An 18523-nucleotide genomic window follows, 5' to 3' on the forward strand; every position below is an offset into this window, starting at 1 on the left:
ACCAGTATGACAAGATATGCCCATGGGTTCAATCGTGGCATGAATATTATGAGGATAACCAACTGCTTTCTGATTGGATTTAAGGCCTGCTCTATAGGAGAAAACTCATGTCTGGCAGTGTAAGCCTGGCCAGGAACCCATGGTTACCAACCCCCAGGGTGACCCTACTACCATTATTTTGCTAAATGGACATAGTATCAAACTGTCCTCTCAATTTGTATCTCTATGCCCATAGGCTAGTGAAGCTCTCAGATCCCATCAGAGAAGTTTCTTTGTGTGGTGGACAGTGATTAACACAGAAACTCACTGCTGGCCTAAGTGCAAAGAATAAGTATCCGTGGAATGCTCAGCCACACTTGGGATATCTATATTACACCCCCTTCCTCTGAGACTCAGGGACTATCATAGAAGAGGGATGAAAAGATTGTACGACCTAGAGACTGGGTAGGACCGGAGTAAAGCAGTGTCTTCTGGACATGACAGGAGTATTGCGTTCATGAATTCACAGCAGCTGTGGTTGACTACATAAAACCTGCGCAAGCTCCAGGCACTCAACATTCTAGCGTGGAGGGGGAGGTGCTCATGAGCCCCACTGCTAGCAGAGGACCTATGGACAGTTGACAACTGTTAGGAAGGAGAGTCCTTTTTCTTTAAGGGTGTGGCCTCTTCTCAGGTGATCATGCTCTAGAGGATGTAGCCATACCCAAGGGAATATGGGCAGCAAAATTTGGACTGAATGGGTTATTTATAAAAAATAAAAGAGGACATGAGGTTGGAAGGGGGAAGTTCTAGATATGCATGCAGAGGATTAATACAAATACTATATTAAAATGCCTTTCATACTTAAGTTTTTAGAAAATAGTTACCATTGAAGGTTGTTTGAGATTAAAGCTTTATTCCATCTATGAATACATATTCACGTATTCATCTCAGCTGTAGGTGAAATTGTACAGAGTCTTGATGTCACTGATTGTGTTTGAAGGTACTAGATGGCATAGTTGTCCTCTTTCAGAAAACGTAAGAGAATTTTAAGAAACTGGCAATTTCTTTTAAAATAGTAATACTTATTACAATTATTGTTATCACTGTGTGTGTATTATGTGTGACTCAGGTGTGCACATGCCACAGCACACATGTGGAGGTCAGAGGACAACTCTATAGAGTCAGTTCTCGCCTTCCACCTTTACATTAGTTCTGGGATTGAACTCAGGTCACCGGGCTTGTGAAGCAAGGCCTGTACCTTCTAAGCCAACTCATTAATCCAGAAGCTTCTAATTTCTGTTTTCTGAGAGGCTTAAGAGGAAACAGAGCAACAACAGACTGTTCTAAAACAAGAAACTGGACATTTAAAATTGTTTCATCTATTTAAAATATGATTTGATAAAAACTTCACTAAAAGGGCTAACCTCCCTTCCCTGTACATGACTGAAAATAAACTTAGTTACTTGGGACATTTAATCACAGAATTCTTCCTAAATTGTAAGGATAAAAGTTGGAAAAGTTGAATGACACGGGTCTTAGTTCCAGGCAATTCAATATCCGTCCAAAGCTTGTAAGACTTTGAAGAGACAGTCCTAAAGAATTCTTCTTAAGATCTTGTACCCCTAGATCTAAACCAACTACCAAATGCCAAATAAGGAAATTTCAAAAGCACAAATAAAAAGGTTGATTCGACACATCCTATTGAAATTCCTTAGGTTCCCCAAAATATAAAACCCCCATAAGCTCCTAGAGAGAGAAAAAGTGCAACTTAAAAAAAAATAGCAAGTAGGCCGGGTGGTGGTGGCACCTTTAATCCCAGCACTCGGGAGGCAGAGCCAGGCAGATCTCTGTGAGTTTGAGGCCAGCCTGGTCTACAGAGTGAGATCCAGGACAGGCACCAAAACTACACAGAGAAACCCTGTCTCGAAAAACAAAAACAAAAAATAGCAAGTAGATTGGAATTGTGTTTCTTACATGAAAAATTGTATGTTGGAATGTAACAGAGCAATTCCTCTTACAGTTCTAAAGAAAAAAATGATAGTGAACTACCAATATTGTAAACAGCCAATCAATTATGTTTAATAGCAATTGTCTTAGGGTTTCTATTGCCTTGATGAAACATATGACCAAAAGCAAGTTGGGGAAGAAAGGATTTATTTCACTAACAGTTTGTTGTAGAATGTTATTTTAAGGTGTGTTATATTTGTTTATGCTGTGGAACATTTGTTTAATATGCAAAAATGGGTTGCATTCCTTTATGCTGCATTTGTTTAACTCTGTGAAGCTGTGTTACTGTGCCTGTTTAAAACACCTAATTGGTCTAATAAAGAGCTGAACAGCCAATAGTGAGGCAGGAGAAAGGATAGGTGGGGCTGGCAGGCAGAGAGAATAAACAGAAGGAGAAATCTGGGAGGAGAAGAAGGAGCAAGAGAGATCAAGGATCGAGAAAAGAAGGGGCCAGTCACCAAGCCAGCCAGCCAGCCATGGAGTAGGAGTGAAAGTAAGATCACAGAAGTCAGAAAAGGAAAAAGTCCAGAGGCAAAAGGGAGACAGAACAATTTAAGAACAATTGGCTAGAAACAACCAGACATTTTTAATTAAGAATAAGCCTCTCTGTGTGATTTATTTGGGAGCTAGGTGGCGGGCCCCTCAAAAGAGTAAAATCCAACAACAACAAGAGTTCCATCACCAAAAGTGGTGAGGGCAGGAGCTCAAGCAGGCCAGGAACCTGGAGGCAGGAGCTGATACAGAGGCCATGGAGGGTGCTGCTTACTGGTTTGCTCCTCATAGCTTGCTCAGCCTGCTTTCTTATAGAACCCAGGACCACCAGCCCAGGGGTGGAATTACCCACAATAGGCTGGGCCTTCCCTCATTGATCAGTATTGGAGAAAATGCTTTACAGCTGAATCTCATGGAGGCATTTCCTCAACTGAAGCTCCTTCCTCTCTGATGATTCTAACTTGTGTCAAGTTGGCCCACAAAACCATCCAGTACAGCAATATTCTATGAAGCTTGATGCAATCGTTGAGAAAGAACTTCTAAAATTATAGTGATATACTACAATAATATAGTAATGTTATTATACCTCTATAACCAAGATGATAGAAACACATTTGGAATTGGAATTAGGATACAAATGAAAGCATAATAAAAGGTATCTTGGACTGGAGAGATGGATCAGCAATAAAGAGCACCTACTGCTCTTGCAGATACCTGAGTTCAGTTCCCAGAACCATATCTGGCCACTCACAATCATTTGTAATTTGTTTGTTTTTTGTTTTTGAGACAGGGTTTCTCTGTAGCTTTGTGCCTTTCCTGAAACTCACTCTGTAGCCAAGGCTGGCCTCAAACTCACAGAGATCTGCCTGCCTCTGCCTCCCGAGCGCTGGGATTAAAGGGGTGCACCACCACCGCCTGGCAGTCACGATCATTTGTAACTCTAGCTCCAGGGATATCAGAGACAGAGACCTCTGACCTCTGAGGGCACCTGCAGTCATACACACACACATACACACACACACACACACACACACACACACACACACACACACACACACACTTAAAAATAATAAAAACAAATCTTTAAAAAATCATATATTGGTGGAGGTTGGGGTAGTTATTGAGAGTGATTAAATTGTGATATTGGAAGAAAATATGTTTAGATGCTTGATGAAAATATAATTGTTGCTGGGTGGCAGTGGCACATGCCTTTAATCCAAGCACTCAGGAGACAGAGGCAGAAGGATCTCTGTGAGTTTGAGGCCAGCCTGGTCTACAGATTGATTTCCACAACAGCCAAGGCTATACAGAGAAATCCTGTCTTGAAAACCCCCAAAAACCAGTCTGGAGAGATGACTCAGAGGTTAAGAACGCTTGACTGCTCTTCCAGAGGTCCTGAGTTCAATTCCCAGTCATGTGGCAGCTCACAATCATCTATAATGAAATCTGGTGCCCTCTTCTGGTGTCCAAGCATACATGCAGGCAGAACACTATAATAAATAAATAAATAAATAAATAAATAAATAAATAAATAAATAAATAAATAAATACATCTTTAAAAAAGAACCCCCCAAAGTATATATATACACATATATAAGTATATATATCACACATATATGTATATATATAAAAATATAAATAATGGTAGCTACCAGTAAAATTGCACTGTACTGTAGACTTTTCCAGTGGCAAAAGAGAAAAACATGTCAGGAAGACACCCAAAAGATGCAACAACAAAAAAATTACACAAAATAGAAAACACAACATAAGATGTCAGGGATAAGGCCTAAAATATGCAATTATAATTAATATGGATGGCTGAATCCCCCAATTAAAATACAAGGACTTTCAGTTTGACTTTATAAAAAACTAAACTATGCTTTATAAAACACATATAACAAATAGACATAGAAGGCTGAAAATGAAGAAATGGGAAAAGAAAAAAAACATGAGAATTTAAATAGGATTGTTATGATTAATTTTAGATAAATTAAGCAAAATGCATTAAATAGTACAAATATTTTATATTTTAAAATATTATGACTCAAAAAGAATATGTAACAGGAAACTTTGCTAAATAGCATAACATTGAAGTGTACATATAATAGTCCTTGGGAATGCAGCAGATTACAGCAATTTAGACTAGTAGCTAATCAGCTAATGTAAAAATAAACAAAGCTTGGGAGAAACTTACAAAAACCATGTTAGCCATTTTATTTTAACTTGTGATATATAAAATTCACATTTGTTTTGCCAAATGTGATATAAGAGGAATGTATTTCCTTTGATTGTAAGTCTTCTGGTCAGCTTCTCACAGTTTCTTGAGTAAGTCATTATCCATGATGTACTGTCGTTGATTTTCAGTTTTGTTCTTTTTAGGCACAATGTTGTTCAGTAGATCTCTAAAACTTGTTCATGTTGTGTAACTGAAACTTTTTACCTATTCAAGAACAGCTCCTTCTGATGGAGCCTGTGAGTTTGACGATTGTAGATACTGCCTAGGAGCGGAATTTCACATTATTCGTCTGTCCTGTTGGGAGCTTGTTTCACTTAACATGATCTTTCCTAGCATCACATATGGCAAGAGGTCCTTCTTTCTCTAAGGCTGAATACCATTCTATCATGTATATTCTACATTTTCTTTTCTCATTCATCTGTTAGTTGTTTCTATATTTTGGCTAACGTGAATGATGCTCCAATGAACGCCAGAGTGCAGGTATCTCTTTGGAATCTCTCTCCCCGTGTGTGTGTGTATGTGTGTGTGTGTGTGTGTGTACATACACATGATATATGAAACCACTAGAGCATATGTGTGCTGGCTAGTCATTTTTGTCAACTTGACACAAATAAGGCATATTTGGGAAGAGAACTGAGAACTGTCTCCATCAGCCTGTGTTACAGGCAAGTCTGTGAGGATATTTTCTTGATTACTGGTTGATGTGGAAGGATCCACACCACTATGGAGAGCAAGCCAGAAAGCAGCCCTCCTTCATCTTCTCTGCTTCCATCAGTTCTTGCCTCCAGGTTCCTGTCTTGAGTTCCTATCTTAGCTTTCCTCGATTCCCTGAAAACTGTAAAACAAAATAAACCCTCTCTTCCTCAAGTTGCTTTTAGTCAGTGTTTTATCACAACAACAAAAACATAACTAAGACACCATTTAATTGCATTTTGAGTGTTGCAAGCAACTTTATACTGATTTCCATAACTCTTGTACCATTTTATATTTTGTCAGTAGAGTATTGTACCAGGGTTTCAATTTTTCAACATCCTCGCCAACAGTTGTTTTCGTCTTTTTGATAATAGCCATTCATACTTAAAATGGGGTGATGTCTCAGCTTGATCTTGAGCATTTTTCATATGATCTGTTGGATAGTTCAATCTTTTTTTAATAAAAATGTCTGTTCAGATCCTTTGTCCATTTAAACAATTGTATTATTTGTTTTATTTCCCCCTATTGCTGAATTGTTTGAGTTCCTTATGTTTTCTTGATATTAATCTCTTATAGAAAGGCTCCATTTAAAAAAGATGTCAGTTCTCAAATTAAAATTCAGGTTTATTGGAAGTATTGTATCAAAGGTTAACTTTTTATCTGCAGGCCATTCAATTTTTTTGTATTTGCACAAGGAACGAAATTGTTAGAAGTGGATGATCGCAAAGGCATCACAGGCACTTCTCCATATTGTTTTGTACATAGAATGAACAAGTCTATGAGGGGTATAGATCTATATTTTTCTGAGTGATTGGGTTTAGGGCTTTTTCAGTTGTCTATAATTCTGTAAGGATCTGGTAAGAGTTCTGATTCTTTTCTCTGTTAAAATGAACATGTGTATGCACACAGTCTGAACACAATTTCAGGTAACAGTTGGCCAGGTGAAAATGCCTGCCCTAGGTTAAGTGTGGTTAGGGTTGTCAGTAGGCCTGAGAGCACATTTGACCGAGGGGTCATCAATTTGAGTGTGAACTTGTTGGCAGTGACCCTGAAATAAGCTTAGGTTCTTCTTGGATGTCCTGGAGTTCAGGAGGCCAGAGAGGCCTGGCAAGCTGTTCTCGGTTACTGATAGCAACAGGATCAAGAGTGCCACGAACAAGGGCAGAGAGGTAGGTGGAACTAGTAAGCTCTTCTATGCAATGCGTAGATACTTCTTGGGAATTTGGGGAAAGGCATAAAGGAACCAAAGAGACTTACTTAGGTTTGTTATCTGAATAAAGGGGGCATATATTATTGTGGTTACCCATATGCGTGTGTGTATGTGTGTGTGTGTGTGTGTGTGTGTGTGTGTGTGTGTGTGTGTGTGTGTGTTTGGACTGAATAACAAACAGCTGCCTGACTACAGGGAATGAAAGGAGGGCTCTGGAATGTAGGAGGGCAGCACATTCCTCACTTCTTGGTAGGGCAAGGAGAATGGGACCATCCCATCTTCTCACTCTCAGCTGTCTCAGCTTTAGTAGGCTGGAATCTAATCCAGGAGCAGGTGTTTAGAGCAGCCATCAGATCTTTCCTCTAGCAATCAGTAAAGACTCTGGGTACTTAACTACATGTCTTACTTTAATTAAATAAGTTAGGACTGATTGTGTTGCTTTTATTTTACCAAATTGCAAGTTGAGGCAAAAGTAGAAAAAAAAAAATAAACGAGCAGTTTGTATAAAATGGTCCAAATCAGACAACGGACTATCTTTTCTTAGCGTATTCATGCACAAATTCCAGTTTTCAATTTTAAAAACAAATTAGCGTATTTTGAAAGCAACTGTTTGTCTGCAATCAGTAGAAATATTTTTGTGTGATAAATGCATATATATTGCAATTAGTAAGGGTCCACTGGGTTTTCCTCTTCTACTTAAATATTTCTCCACGCAAATGAAAAACATAATTTTATATCCTCAGTGTAAAAGTAAAGCTGATTTTTAACAAGTGGGCAGAACATTTTAAGAAACATAATTCCACTCCTGTCTCCTTTTCTGAAATGCTGTTTGGTGGGGGAGTGCAGGGGAAGTGCTGGATTTCCCCAGCTGAAAGGGGAAGGGAAGAAGGGAAAAGCATCTGGGGTGGGAATAAAGAAACGCCAGGATTATTCCTAGAAGAGGAAGAAAAGGCCCAAGCAGGCTCTGTGTTAAGCATAGAAAGGCAAATTCCAACCACAAAAGAAGCTCCTTCTGGTTTGGGGACTAACAAAGAGGAAATGGATAGCGGCAGGACCTGGTGTGGCGGGGAAGGACAGGGAAAGGCTGCCTCCTGTCGCTGCGTTGGCAGGAGTGTAGTCGGAGTCCTGATCTCACTAGTGACGTGACCCTCACGTGAGCTGAAGCTGACGTGTGCAGGCGCCGTTCTAATTCGGGTCTACATTTGGTGTTTGCTCTCTCTGGGTTATCGCTGAGAGCGGGCAGGCCTGCTGCGGAAGGAGGAGGAGGAGGAGGAGAAGAAGGTAATTGCCTGGACCCCCGCAGGTCTGTGTTGTGGATGGGGTATGCCTGGGGATTGTTTTACCAGTAGCGGTTAGCGGAGATGCCAGCCACACAGTCTGTCTGCTCTCTTCCCGCACTTGCAATGTCTTCGGACCCTCTCAGAACAAAAAACAAAACAAAACAAAACAAAAAACAAACAAAAAAAACCCCGATGGACATTGAAGGGAGAGATTCCAGGGGAGACCCCAGATTAGGCTTTGGGGGCGGGGAGTCTTTGGCATGTCCTGAATCCGGAGGGGCAAGTATTATGGATTGGTGCATGGATGCATCTTCGAAGACAGAATTTTGAAGTAGTGAGACTGTTATCCTCTGTCATTCAGGAGGGCGCAGTACCTTTTCAAGCAAAGGAGTAATCGACATCGAATTTCTGCATGTCAGTCTAAAGCTGAGATTGCCGGAGGACCGCAAATAGGTGATGATGGCTTAGGGCTTTATCATAACTCGGGACCATTATTGACTCTTTAGCAATCTATGTGCCTGTTCTCCCCTGTCCCCGTCTCAGGAAAAAAGGACGATTCTCATAGTTCTACAGAAAAAAAAAATGGCTATCTTTGGGGGTGGGCTGGGGTGGGGAGAACAGAAGAGATCTGTCACCTTCCACAGCTCCAGTTTCTGTACTCGCTAGGCCAGCCTCCAACCCTGCACTTCCAAAGGGGTGTGGTTTTTGCAGAGAAAATGGCCGACCACTGCAGAAAGGAGTGCCAGGATGTAGTAATATAGCGCCAGGGAGGTGTCAGCGGAGCCCAGAGAAGTGGGGATAGGGTGAGAAATAAAAACATGAAATCCGTATGACCAACCAGCTCCCCAGATTTGGGAAAACTGGCATTTAGACGATTTATGTTTTGTGTTCTGTCTATGCTTAGGCACTGTATCTGTGAATCTTGCTCCTGAAGACGAGTCCAAACCGAAGAGCAGGGGAGGGAGGAATAATTTCCAGAATCAAGTAGGTCAGAAAAAGCATGATGGCACTGTTTGGGGTGAGAGGGGGGTGTCACTGGAGTAGACGATAATGGTGACAATGAACTCGAGTGGATTCATAGACTTTCTCTCCATCACCCATTCCTGTCTCTTTCTTTGGTCCTGAGCTTACAAAAGGAAGCATTTTGCAGATAAGAAACCAAGAAGGAGATAGTCAGGTGGAGATAGCTGTAGAGAGTGCTGGATTGGAGATGGGATGACATTATTCTAAAATACCATATGGTGCAGTGTCCTTGGTGTTAGTCTAATAGGTACCCAGTTTGTTAGTCCTGAAGTTTGGTGAAGTTAGGAACTGAGATGAGGGAGGACAGAAATCTCGCAGAGCAGTGGAAATCTATATAATTGTTCAATAGAGTTGAGAGGCTGTCTTTAAGATAGTCGGGTGGCAGAAGCAAGTGCAGATGCACTTAAAGTCTATCTAATTTCTAGGGACCTCTGTCCATTTCTTTACAAGAAAGGGTGCGTAGTGTCATCTTTGGAAGAAGTAACAGATAGAGTAGTGGGGCGCCAGGAGACGGATCATCCAAGGCAGAGGGGAAGGGAGATAATGCCACATCCGTGTGCAGTGAGGAAGGTAACAAAAGGTAAGAAACACTGCAGTGAAGGGCAAGGGCCTGGAACTTCAGAAGATGGGTATATATCCTGTGTTGGGTGTGATTTATCTGGTTCTTAAACTCTCAGATCAAACCTCTGTGTTCTTTTGTTTGCAGATCTGCAAGAGGCTGGAAAGGAGGAGGGACTAGTTGCCTCTCTGAGGGTGTATGTGAGGGTGACCCTGACTCAGGACGTCTGGAAGGGTAAAGATCATAGGCAACATATAAATTCATTCGATTTAACATTCTAGGGATGGGTGGAAGAACATAAGGTTGGAGAATCTGGGTGTTGGGAAAACTTCCAAAGTTGCTTCTAGATAAAGGAAAGGAATAATGATAAGGATACCAAGTCCCAAGTGCTAGCCAGTGTCTCTGTATGTTTGTGTGCTTGTAGGCAAGCGATTCAGTCTACTTATGTACCAAGACACAATTGGAGAAGTCAAAAGTCTGAAATCTTTTTTTTCCCCTCTAGGTCTCACTGCGTCTGCTGTTGTAGCTGCTCCTACCTGCAAAGTTTGAAGAATTTGCCCCTGACCTGAGAGTATTCTGGACCAGAGCAAGCCAGCTTTGTGTCCTGGTTAAGGGATTCACCCCAGCTGCATCATGGGCCGCACCCGGGAAGCTGGATGTGTGGCGGCAGGCATGGTCATCGGGGCTGGTGCCTGCTACTGTGTATACAGACTGACCTGGGGAAAAGATGAGAAACTCTGGGGTGATGAAGAAGAGGAGGAAGAGGAGGAGGAGGAAGTGGGGGAAGAGTCTTGTAGTGACAAACCAGAAATTGGGGGCAAAACTGAGAAAGGAGTTAAGATTAATGTTGGGGTCGGGGCAGGAGCCAAACCTCAAGACGATTCAAAGGCCAAGGCTGATGTAAAGGTGGGACCTGAGAATGGTCCAGGTGTAAAGAAGGAAGGGCAACCAGAGTCCCAGGGTGGAGGTGGCCTAGAAGCTAAGGCTAAAGCCCTTTTCAAGATCCTAAAGGAACAGGCACGTGCAAAGGCAGGCAGAGGGATCAGGTTTGCTAACATATCTGGGAGCAGGACCCTGACATCGAGTTTACCCTGCCCAGGAGGCAGGGGGGGAGGCTGCCACCCCGGCGGCAGGCGTGGCTCTAGGGCTAGGAGCAGGGCAAGCGGGAAGGTCAAGAGAAAGAATCGAAGTAAGAGCACCAAGGCTCCAGCCACAGCATGGCCTGTACGCAGGGGCAAGTTCAACTTTCCCTATAAAATTGATGATATTCTGAGTGCCCCTGACCTTCAAAAGGTCCTTAACATCTTGGAGAGAACAAATGACCCTTTTACTCAGGAGGTAGCCTTGGTCACACTGGGTAACAATGCAGCATATTCATTTAATCAAAATGCCATACGTGAATTGGGTGGTGTCCCAATTATTGCAAAACTGATAAAAACGAGAGACCCCATTATTAGGGAAAAGACTTACAATGCCCTTAATAACTTGAGTGTTAATTCTGAAAATCAGGGCAAGATTAAGACTTACATTAGTCAAGTGTGTGATGATACCATGATTTGTCGCTTGGACTCAGCCGTGCAGATGGCTGGATTAAGGCTGTTAACCAACATGACTGTGACTAATCATTACCAACATTTGCTTTCCTATTCTTTTCCAGACTTTTTTGCTTTGTTATTCCTGGGAAATCACTTCACCAAGATACAGACTATGAAACTAATTATAAACTTTACTGAAAATCCAGCCATGACAAGAGAGCTGGTCAGTTGTAAAGTGCCATCAGAACTGATTTCCCTCTTTAATAAAGAATGGGATAGAGAGATTCTTCTTAACATCCTTACTCTTTTTGAAAATATAAATGACAACATAAAAAGTGAAGGGCTTGCCTCATCCAGGAGAGAATTCAGCAGGAGCTCACTATTTTTTTTATTCAAAGAATCTGGAGTATGTGTTAAGAAAATCAGAGCATTAGCAAATCATAAGGATCTGGTGGTCAAAGTGAAAGTTCTGAAAGTATTAACAAAACTGTAACTTGAGATCTGTTCCAAACAACGCTGAAGTAATGTTTCTTAAGTTTGCATGTGGGAACAATGTGTTTCATAACTTCTTTGGTTTTCATTGCGCTTGTGTGGCAAAGAGATCTTTTGGGCTGCTATTTAGGAAAAATGAATCACAGATTATCAATGGCCATTGATGCTGGCTTTAGACTGAGCCTTTTTAAATATGCCAAATACATATTAGAGCTTGCACAAAGAAAACACTTATTCATTCAACTTTCTACCTAGGTGGAGATATTTTTGTTTACTTAAACTGACAGTGAAGTAACTATATGTCATAATAAGCTATACTTTTGTATTGATTTAAATTTGTTCATCTAAGAGTTGTGCTTTATCAATAAAGTTATGTTTAAGCAGTAGAAAAAGACATTGTTTTTGTCCTTGGGTTCATGTGTGTGTGTGTGTGTGTGTGTGTGTGTGTGTGTGTGTGTGTGTGTGTGACAATAGATAAAATCAAAGGCTATTTATATATGTTTATAAAGTCTGGAAGAACTTCTGGTCATGGGTGGATGCTTCCTATCAGTGCTTAGAGGCAGCAGAAACTACTGTATACAATGGTGCCCAGGGAATGTTTTATGGGGAAGGGGGACTTAAGAAGGCTGAGCTTGAAGAATGAGATACAAAAGGAGGAAGAATGGCCTGGAGGTGGGAATCCAGCTTCAGAGAGCAGGCTGGCGCTGGCGAGTCTGGGTCAGAATTAGAGAGGAGTTCCTTACATAAAAATCCCTAAAACGTCAATGGAGCTGACATGTTGTTAGGAAAGGATTCTTACAGACAATTCTCCGAGAGTAACTGTCACAGAAGATTAGCAGAACCACAAGCATGCGCAGATGCTCCTGAACCTGACAGTCACAAAAAGTACTTTAAGAAGGTAATCTGCCTAGGAGCCTGTTCAGCACCAGACTGATGACGCACTTCTTATCAATCATTGTGGCCAAGAATTGTTGTTTGAAAACATCAGATAGGATCTTCCTTGTTTTGTCTTTACTACTTTCCCCTTGCCTCAGACTCTGAATATGCCCGCGGTTTACTGTGCTATGTGGGTTTGCGTAGTAATGCCCCCTGTTACTCGCAAATAAAAATCAGTATTCTTCGTTTTGTTTTTATTTTTTTATTTAGGTTGATGATAGGATAAGCTGGATCCAACAAGTGCTTGGTGAGACTAGTGTGGGGCATGGCCAGGCCACCTCCTGGGGTCCCAGTGTTTCCCTGGAAGGTGGCAGCTCTCAATCATTTTCAGAAGCGCAGGATCCTGGCCTGTGACAATTTGCAGAGCTCAGGGGTCAGGTCAGGGAGAAGCTAGTTTCTTCTCTTTTAGGGAGGATGTTAGAGACGCAGAGGATATCCTGCTATTCTGATTTTCCCATCAAACAGTTTTAGGATCTGTGTCAGTCTCAATGTGCTCAAAGATAATTTTCTAATAATGGGTCTCAGTTGGTTAAATCGTCCCCATCCCCCACAAAGCATAACTTTTCGAGGCTCAGGAAACAGGCTTTCTTTCTTTAATTCATATTTCATCTGCCTTGTTTCAAAAGAAACTCCAGCGTGGGGTAGACAGTTGATGTAGGTACCATACATTTCATGTTCTTGACTCTCTGGTTTTGCTAGGTTCTCTTGAGAGTGGCTTTGAACACAGCGCTCACATAAGACTGTTTTTCCATGCTGGCTATTTACATTATGTTTCCACCACATCCCAGGCTGAAGTTTGTCTCTGCTTTGTCTTTCTAAGTTGTGGCTCTTCCTTGCCTTTAACCCAGAGCAGTCTCAGCTCTGTTGTTAGGTCTCCTGTGTGCTCAGGCTGAGGGCAAGGTGGGGGCAGGGAAGGGGTATTTACAACTGAGAGTGTTTCACCCTCTCCATTGGGGCCTTGTCAGGCCCATGTTGAGAGCCTGGGCCGCGTGTGTACTTGAAGAGGGGTGTGGGGGGGACTGGGAGGGAAGGCAAGGGATGGAAGGAAGCCCTGGTGGAGGGGGCACTTTGTCTGCATAGGTTCATGCAAATGTAAGTTGATCCCCTATTGAGAGTGGGCTGACCATTGACATCCTGAAAGGTGAAAGAGGAGTTCTAATAAAGGTAGCTTTGTCTGAGCTTGCAGCTCCTCCTTTACTGAGCCTTGCTGAGCTTGCAGACCATATAACATGTTATCGAATAAAGTGGGACTTCCTTTTGAAAACAAAATCCAGAATGATAATTTATTATTGTGAGAAATAGAATTAATAAACACAACAGATTCTTAATGTTTCCTGCGTAGAACATTTTCTCCCTAATATCAATGTAGATTGCAATCAAGGTCTTCATAGAGGGTTGTTTATTTAACAATCTGGAATTTGGACAATTTAGATAGATATTGCTCCCAACAAAGCAAGAGGCTTGGTGGAGATCTGCTTCATTTAGCGTTGTTGGTTTTTTTTTTCTGAAAAAGTGATTAGTGATTGACGTTTCCTTATTTTCTCTTTATGGCTTCTGGGTTTTGGTCATACTATAGAATCCCATAAAATATATTATTATTTTTATAAATTTTATCATCTTATAAAATATTTCATAAATTATTAAAATGATATTTTTATAATTTATAAATAAATTGTTGAAATATTATTTTATAATTTATAAATAAATTATTTTATACTTTAAATAAAAATATATAATTTTATATATAATTTTTATAAATTTAATATTTTTAGTTAAATACTTGTTATGGGGGGGCAGGAGGGGGGAGAACAAGGGAATCCGTGTCTGATATGTAAAATTAAATTAAATTATAAAATTTTTTTTAAAAAAGGACTTGGATTCTAGGGCTGGAAAGATGCCTCAGCAGTTAAGATCACCGGCTGCTTTTTCAGAGGTTCTGGGTTCAATTCTCAGCACCCACATGGTGGTTCACAACTGTCTATAATGATAGTCCCATGGGATCTGATGCTCTCTTCTGGTGTGCATACATGAAGACAAAATACCCCCATATATAAAAATACAATTTTTAAAAATAAATAAATCTTTTTTAAAAAAGAAAAAAAATACTTGTTATGGGGCTGGAAAGAAAGCTCAGTGGTTAGAAACACTGGCTTTTCTTCCAGAGGACACAGGTTTGATTCCCAGTATCCATATGGTGGCTTACAACCATCTGTAACTTCAGTCCCAGGGGACTCAATACCCTCTTCTGGCCTCCATGGACACCAGGCATGCACATGATGCACAGACATACATGTAGGTAAAATATTCATACACATAAAATAAATAAATGTAAAAAAAATAAAATCTTGGTAATAGCCAAACAGATGTATTACAAAATAAACATCTGTTTTCAATACAATTTCTCAGACAAAGGGCTTACTTTATGGACGGGCTTTTCATATTTCATCGGGCTTTGGCTATTTATGACATGTTACTCTATTGTATAATAGAAACATTATTTTTATGTTTGCTACCTTGGAGGGACAGTGAAGTTCTATCTTTTACCACAGAGCTCATTTCATTAAAAATGAAAAGTCTGGTGGTTTCTTAGCTCAGGACTAGAAAATAGAGCCAGGAACAAACTCTTACCTGGTGACACTTTGGTGGGATATGTAATATGAGGAAACATGAGTAAGAAAAGGGGGCACTAAGGTAGATGAAAAGCAAACCCAAGAGTTAGTCACCATCTAGACATAATCTTTGGAAACAGTTGATTCAATTGTGGTTTCCAAGAACAGTGTCAGTAGAAGGAATGTAAAACTGCTGTGTGTTTATTATATGTGGTCCTAGAGATCAAAACCAGGGCTTTTGATATGGCAGACAAGCACTCTGCCATTGGGCCATGTTCCTAACCCTCTGTCAGCTTCCACAAGCAGCTGCTCTCTTGGTCAAAATCTGCCTCACAGGACATTAACTCTCGTATGTCCATGGGTGCGTTCATGCTAGTTTTGTGCCTCCGTTATCAGGTGACACTACGTCATGTGACTACTCAGGTTGTAGCTGGAAGCAGGGTGGCAATGCCTTGCACCCTAGGAATGTACAAGCAGGATGAACCTTTGTTTTCTTTCTTAGTCAGAATATAAAGCAGTTAATCTAGCTCTAGATTAGATGTAGAGTCGAATGGGTCTAGGATGGCACATAAATTGAAGTAGGTAGGAGATGCCATCATGCTCACAATAATGCTATTGCTGTGGGAAACCAAGGGAAAAGACATCCAAGCTGTGTTCTGGGTAACAGTTTCATTGTATGCATATAACAAGGCCCAGGGATATTAGTTCCAAAAGACCGAACCCTTCAGTATCCAAAGACTGCGACTTTTATACATTTTTTGTTTCTTTGTCTTCTGGTTAAATACACTGTAATTTAGGTATTTTAGACTAGGAGGCAGTGATTGCTAGAATGAGAAGGGTGGGAAAAGGCAGGGGGCTGCAGGGGAGCTCTATGGATAGTCGAGTACGTGACAGCTTGCACATATGCCTGTGCTGGACATTGACCAGACCACATGGCTGTTTCTTGTTTTTCTTTCTCGAAGCCCTCTAGGGGCCCCTCCTTCTACAACATTATGGGTCTATTATGAAGGGTTCTATAAGGACCACAAGATAGGATACCCTATACTTTGGGCTTTGAAAATTATTTAGTTTGTAAAAGTGGTCTGGACCAAAATTTTGGAGTCAGCAATTGAAGTACTCATATATACCATTTTTTCCTCAGGAAGCATTACAATAAATGTGCTAATCAGCACATTTGAGTAGTATAAAATTTGTTGGCCAGTCCTCTTATCCAAGATAATATCCATATATTGTCAATCTGTGCCTTATAAACAAAGACACTATAATGTAATAACTATAAAGCATAGTTAAATCTTGAAGATATGAGTAGTTTTATATCTTTTTTTTAATCAAATACTGATATTAGGTTGTGTTGCTCGATTCTCACGTACATAATGATATCTCTATCTTGATCTAGAAGACTCTCTCATTTAACAAATTTTTTGTGCATATATGTGCATGGACTTTTGCTTGCACATATGTCTGTGCACCGTGAGTGCATGGTGCCCATAGACACCAGAAGAGGTCATCACCTGATGGTTGTGAGCCACCATGTGGGTTCTGGCTACCAAACCTTAATTGTCTTTAAAAACAGTCAGTGCTCTTAACTGCTCAGCTATCTCTCCAGACCCTCTCTTCCACTGCATTCGAGACAGAGTTTCACTCTGTAGTCCAAACGGGCCTGGAACTCAAACTTGGTATCCTCTTGTCTCAGTCTTCTGAGTGCTTGCTGGGATTGCATATGTACAACATCATGCTCAGCCAAGAAATGTCTCTCAATCAAAAGAAATTTTATCAATGTTTTTCTTCATTTTATTTTATTGTCTTAAAAAGTTTCCCCGGGCTGGAGAGATGGCTTAGTGGTTAAGAGCACTGGCTGTTCTTCCAGAGGACCTGGGTTCAATTCCCAGCATCCACATGACGGCTCACAACCATCGAGGGTGTCAGACTCACATGCAGGCAAAACACTCATACATGTAAAAATATAACTAAGCCAGGCGGTAGTGGCACATGCCTTTAATCTCAGCACTTGGGAGGCAGAGGCAGGCAGATCTCTGTGAGTTCGAGGCCAGCCTGGGCTACAGAGTGAGTTCCAGGAAAGGCGCAAAAGCTACACAGAGAAACCCTGTCTTGAACCACCCCCCGCAAAAGTCCCACTTTATAATGTGATGAAGATTATATACACTATATCCTAGAAACTATGTTGTTTTGCCATTAATATCTGGATTTATAATTCACTTGCAGTTTACTTTTTAAAGCATCTTGATTACATTTGTCTCCTGAGTGGCTATCTGCTTAACTCAGATACATATATATGTATGTGTGTGTGTGTGTATATATATATTCTCTCATATATATATGTATGTATCTCCAGGCCTCTATTGTATTTTTTACTTTGAGATAGGTCTCAATGAGTTGCTAGAGCTGACTCTGAACTCACTCTGAAGCCCAGCCTGGATTTGAACTTGTGAGATACTTCTGCCTTCGTTTCCGGAGTAGTTAAGATTACATTTCTTTTCTCTCTCCTCCTTCTGGATTTCCCATATGCATATGTTTGTCTGTTTGATGGTGGCCCATGGATCGCTTAGGCTGTGTTCAGGTTCCTTTCTTCTTTTTGCTTTCTGTTACTCAGAGTTCATCATTTCAATTTTCCCATCCTTACGTTCACCGACTCTTTTTTTATACCTAATCAGATGTTTTGTTATCCCTTTAGTGATTGTTTTCATTGGAATTATTGAAATTTTCAATTCCAGAGTTACTTTCCCCAACCCTGCCCTCCTTTCCTGTTACTCCCCTGCCTCGTCTCCGCTTCTGCCTTTTTCAATTTCTATCTCTGTTGAATTTCTGGGTCTGCTGAGAAAGCAACGTTAGCTTTCCTTTCTCGTGTTTTTCTTCACTTCTGTGAGCACACTGAATGAGTGGATTTGCAGTCTTTGTTTAACAAGTTTAACAGGCTTCCTCCAGAGTGCTTGTGTTAGTTTATTGTTTTCCTGTGTGTTGGCCAGATTATCTCGGGTTGTCATGCCTTTCAATATATTTTTCCCTAAAAAAGGAAAACAAAGCCTCAAACAGACGTTATGGCATTTTGGCAACTGTAAATGAGACTCTGCTTCTCTCTATGAAGTATGGTGATTTTTTTGTTGTTGTTTAGCCATTTTATTGAACCAGTCTGAAAAGGCTATATTCTTTTTTGTCTGTAGCCACCTTAATGCATGTTCCAGTAGTTTAATATTCAGTTACTGAGTCAATAGAGATTTCCTTCAACACTTGCGACCAAATGAAATTAAATCAACAACATATTCCATTGTTTTCTCATGGACCATGTGTGTTGTGGGCACATCTTAACGACTCATTTGCATAATTTCAAACTTTTCCTTGGATTTCACTTCTGCATATGTTTCACATTCTACACCTAAGGGTCAGTCAGAAGTGAGAACTTAGGGTCATCTTGGTCTTTTTATTTATATTTTTGTTCTAGTCAGGGTCTCAC

General features: G+C 40.7%; 1 protein-coding gene across 5 annotated transcripts; it reads left to right on the plus strand.

The window, feature by feature from the left end:
• Positions 1–7770: 7770 nt before the first annotated feature.
• On the plus strand, positions 7771–11903 carry Armcx1 (armadillo repeat containing X-linked 1). Of its 5 annotated transcripts, none has more exons than XM_052735787.1 (5): positions 7771–7901; positions 8262–8353; positions 8805–8888; positions 9630–9716; positions 9985–11903. In XM_052735787.1, the coding sequence occupies exon 5, from the start codon at positions 10116–10118 to the stop codon at positions 11508–11510; it is 1395 nt and encodes a 464-aa protein (XP_052591747.1). In that variant the 5' UTR covers positions 7771–7901; positions 8262–8353; positions 8805–8888; positions 9630–9716; positions 9985–10115; the 3' UTR covers positions 11511–11903. The 5 variants fall into 5 exon arrangements, with proteins under 5 accessions (XP_052591747.1, XP_052591725.1, XP_052591757.1 ...); XM_052735765.1 differs by having other exon boundaries at positions 8805–8884; XM_052735777.1 differs by having other exon boundaries at positions 7816–7923; positions 8805–8884.
• Positions 11904–18523: the final 6620 nt, after the last annotated feature.

Source organism: Peromyscus californicus, unplaced genomic scaffold, assembly GCF_007827085.1.
Source record: "Peromyscus californicus insignis strain IS unplaced genomic scaffold, ASM782708v3 Scaffold_10__1_contigs__length_136768540, whole genome shotgun sequence".
NCBI classification, from domain to species: domain Eukaryota; kingdom Metazoa; phylum Chordata; class Mammalia; order Rodentia; family Cricetidae; genus Peromyscus; species Peromyscus californicus.